The following is a 1,587-nucleotide window of genomic DNA, read 5'->3' on the forward strand; positions in this document are numbered from 1 at the left end:
GCGTCCGGAGCCTGTGCTCCGCAACGGGAGAGGCCACAACAGTGAGAGGCCCGCGTACCGAAAAAAAAAAAAAAAAGTTTGTTAGTCAGCATTTATTTCTGCGAGACTTGAAGGTGCCCCATGATTCAGCGTGCAGTGTTTCCATAACTCATTTGACTGCGGAAAGTCCTCCTCAGCGCGGACAGCGTGGGAAAGTTCTCGGGCAGATGCTTATTCACTACTGAGCGGGCATGAGGCTGGCGTGGGCCGAGGAGAACAGAGCAGTGCAGGCACCTCAGAGGCACCGGCAAGCACGCGTGAAAGAGGACCCGTGCACCTGCCGGCGGACACAGAACCTACCTCGAGGTCAGAGTTGATGGAGGAGACCTGGGAGGAGCTACTGGAGGACACGCACGCCCGGATGACCTGAACCGGAGGGTACGAGGGGGGCTCCTGCAGGGACGTGGCTCCCGTGCTTGTCTGTCCATCTCCAGGCAGCCTGGTGGCACTGCAGCTCGCCTGCAAGGTGTGCGGGGAAGGGCAGGCAGGAGACTTGGTTGGCATCTTTGTTTTTTGCACTGTCAGAGCATCCACGTGCTTCAGCATTCAAAAGGCACGAAAGGACGCAGCCGCCTCCACCCTCCTCCTGCGGCCACTCAGCTCCTCCTCAGAGGCAGCCAGCCCTCCTCTGTGTGTCCTTCCCAATAGTCTGTGCACATGAGAGCAAATGCATGTACATGTTTCCCCCATTTCCACTAACGGTAGTACACTCTATATACTCTCTTATGCATCTTGCTTTATTTCACTTAACATCATGCCTTAGAAATAGTTTTATAGCAGCTTTTGTTTTTGGTAGCATTGTACAGATGTTCACAATCTATTTAAACCAGTCCCCTGCTGATGGACGTTTAGGATATTCCCAGTCTCTTGCTTTCACAATCAATCCTGGCTGCAGTAAATTATACCGTACATTAAAAATGTCAGGATATAAAGGATAAATTCTTAGAAGTGGAATTGCTGGATCAGAGGGTATGAGCGCTTGTAGTTTGGATAGCTCTTGCCAAAAGTGTGCTCCACAGAGGCTTAACCAATGCACCCGCCAGCAGCCTATGAGAGAGAGTTGGGAAGGGTTAAGGGAGGAAGAAACTTGTGAGATTACCTGTCTGTCTGTCTGTCCATCTATCTCAGAAGACAGCTTCCTCCCACAAGCCTCACAGGGGTTTCCCCAGAGATCCTCAAGGCTCCGGGCTGGGCTCAGAGCCGGGCAGTCATCCCACTGACACAGCACAGGGGGAATAACCCGCCTTCTGGACCAAATCTTCCACCAACTAACCATACGACCTCGGCAAAAAACATCCTCCTGAGTGGCAGTTTCCTAATCTATAGAAGGGGCTGGTAACCCCTGCCTCGCTTCCTTTGAACTGGTGTCACAGGGCTCAGGTTTAGTAAATGTCCTGGACACGTGAGAAGAACAGCTGCTCGTGCTGGTCCCCAAATCACACAGGGCTCCAGCCCTGGATGGGTCAAGGGCACAGTTCCCTGTGAGAGTCAGCTGGAAGGGAGGAAAGTCCACAAAGGAGACAAAGACAGCTTTCTGGGTGGGAGGGG

The 1,587-nt window shown here is 52.8% G+C and overlaps 1 protein-coding gene across 1 annotated transcript in view; it reads right to left on the bottom strand.

Moving 5' to 3' along the window:
• Positions 1-1,587, bottom strand: part of TMEM44 (transmembrane protein 44) — a gene marked incomplete at its 3' end in the record, with an annotated part of 23,442 nt that overhangs the window by 790 nt on the left and 21,065 nt on the right. Inside the window, exon 9 of the mRNA XM_007465883.1 lies at positions 340-498. Within this exon, the coding sequence (XP_007465945.1) occupies positions 340-498 (159 nt within the window). The remainder of the gene's footprint in view (positions 1-339; positions 499-1,587) is intronic.

This window comes from Lipotes vexillifer, unplaced genomic scaffold, assembly GCF_000442215.2.
Source record: "Lipotes vexillifer unplaced genomic scaffold, Lipotes_vexillifer_v1.1 scaffold853, whole genome shotgun sequence".
In the NCBI taxonomy this organism is placed as follows: domain Eukaryota; kingdom Metazoa; phylum Chordata; class Mammalia; order Artiodactyla; family Lipotidae; genus Lipotes; species Lipotes vexillifer.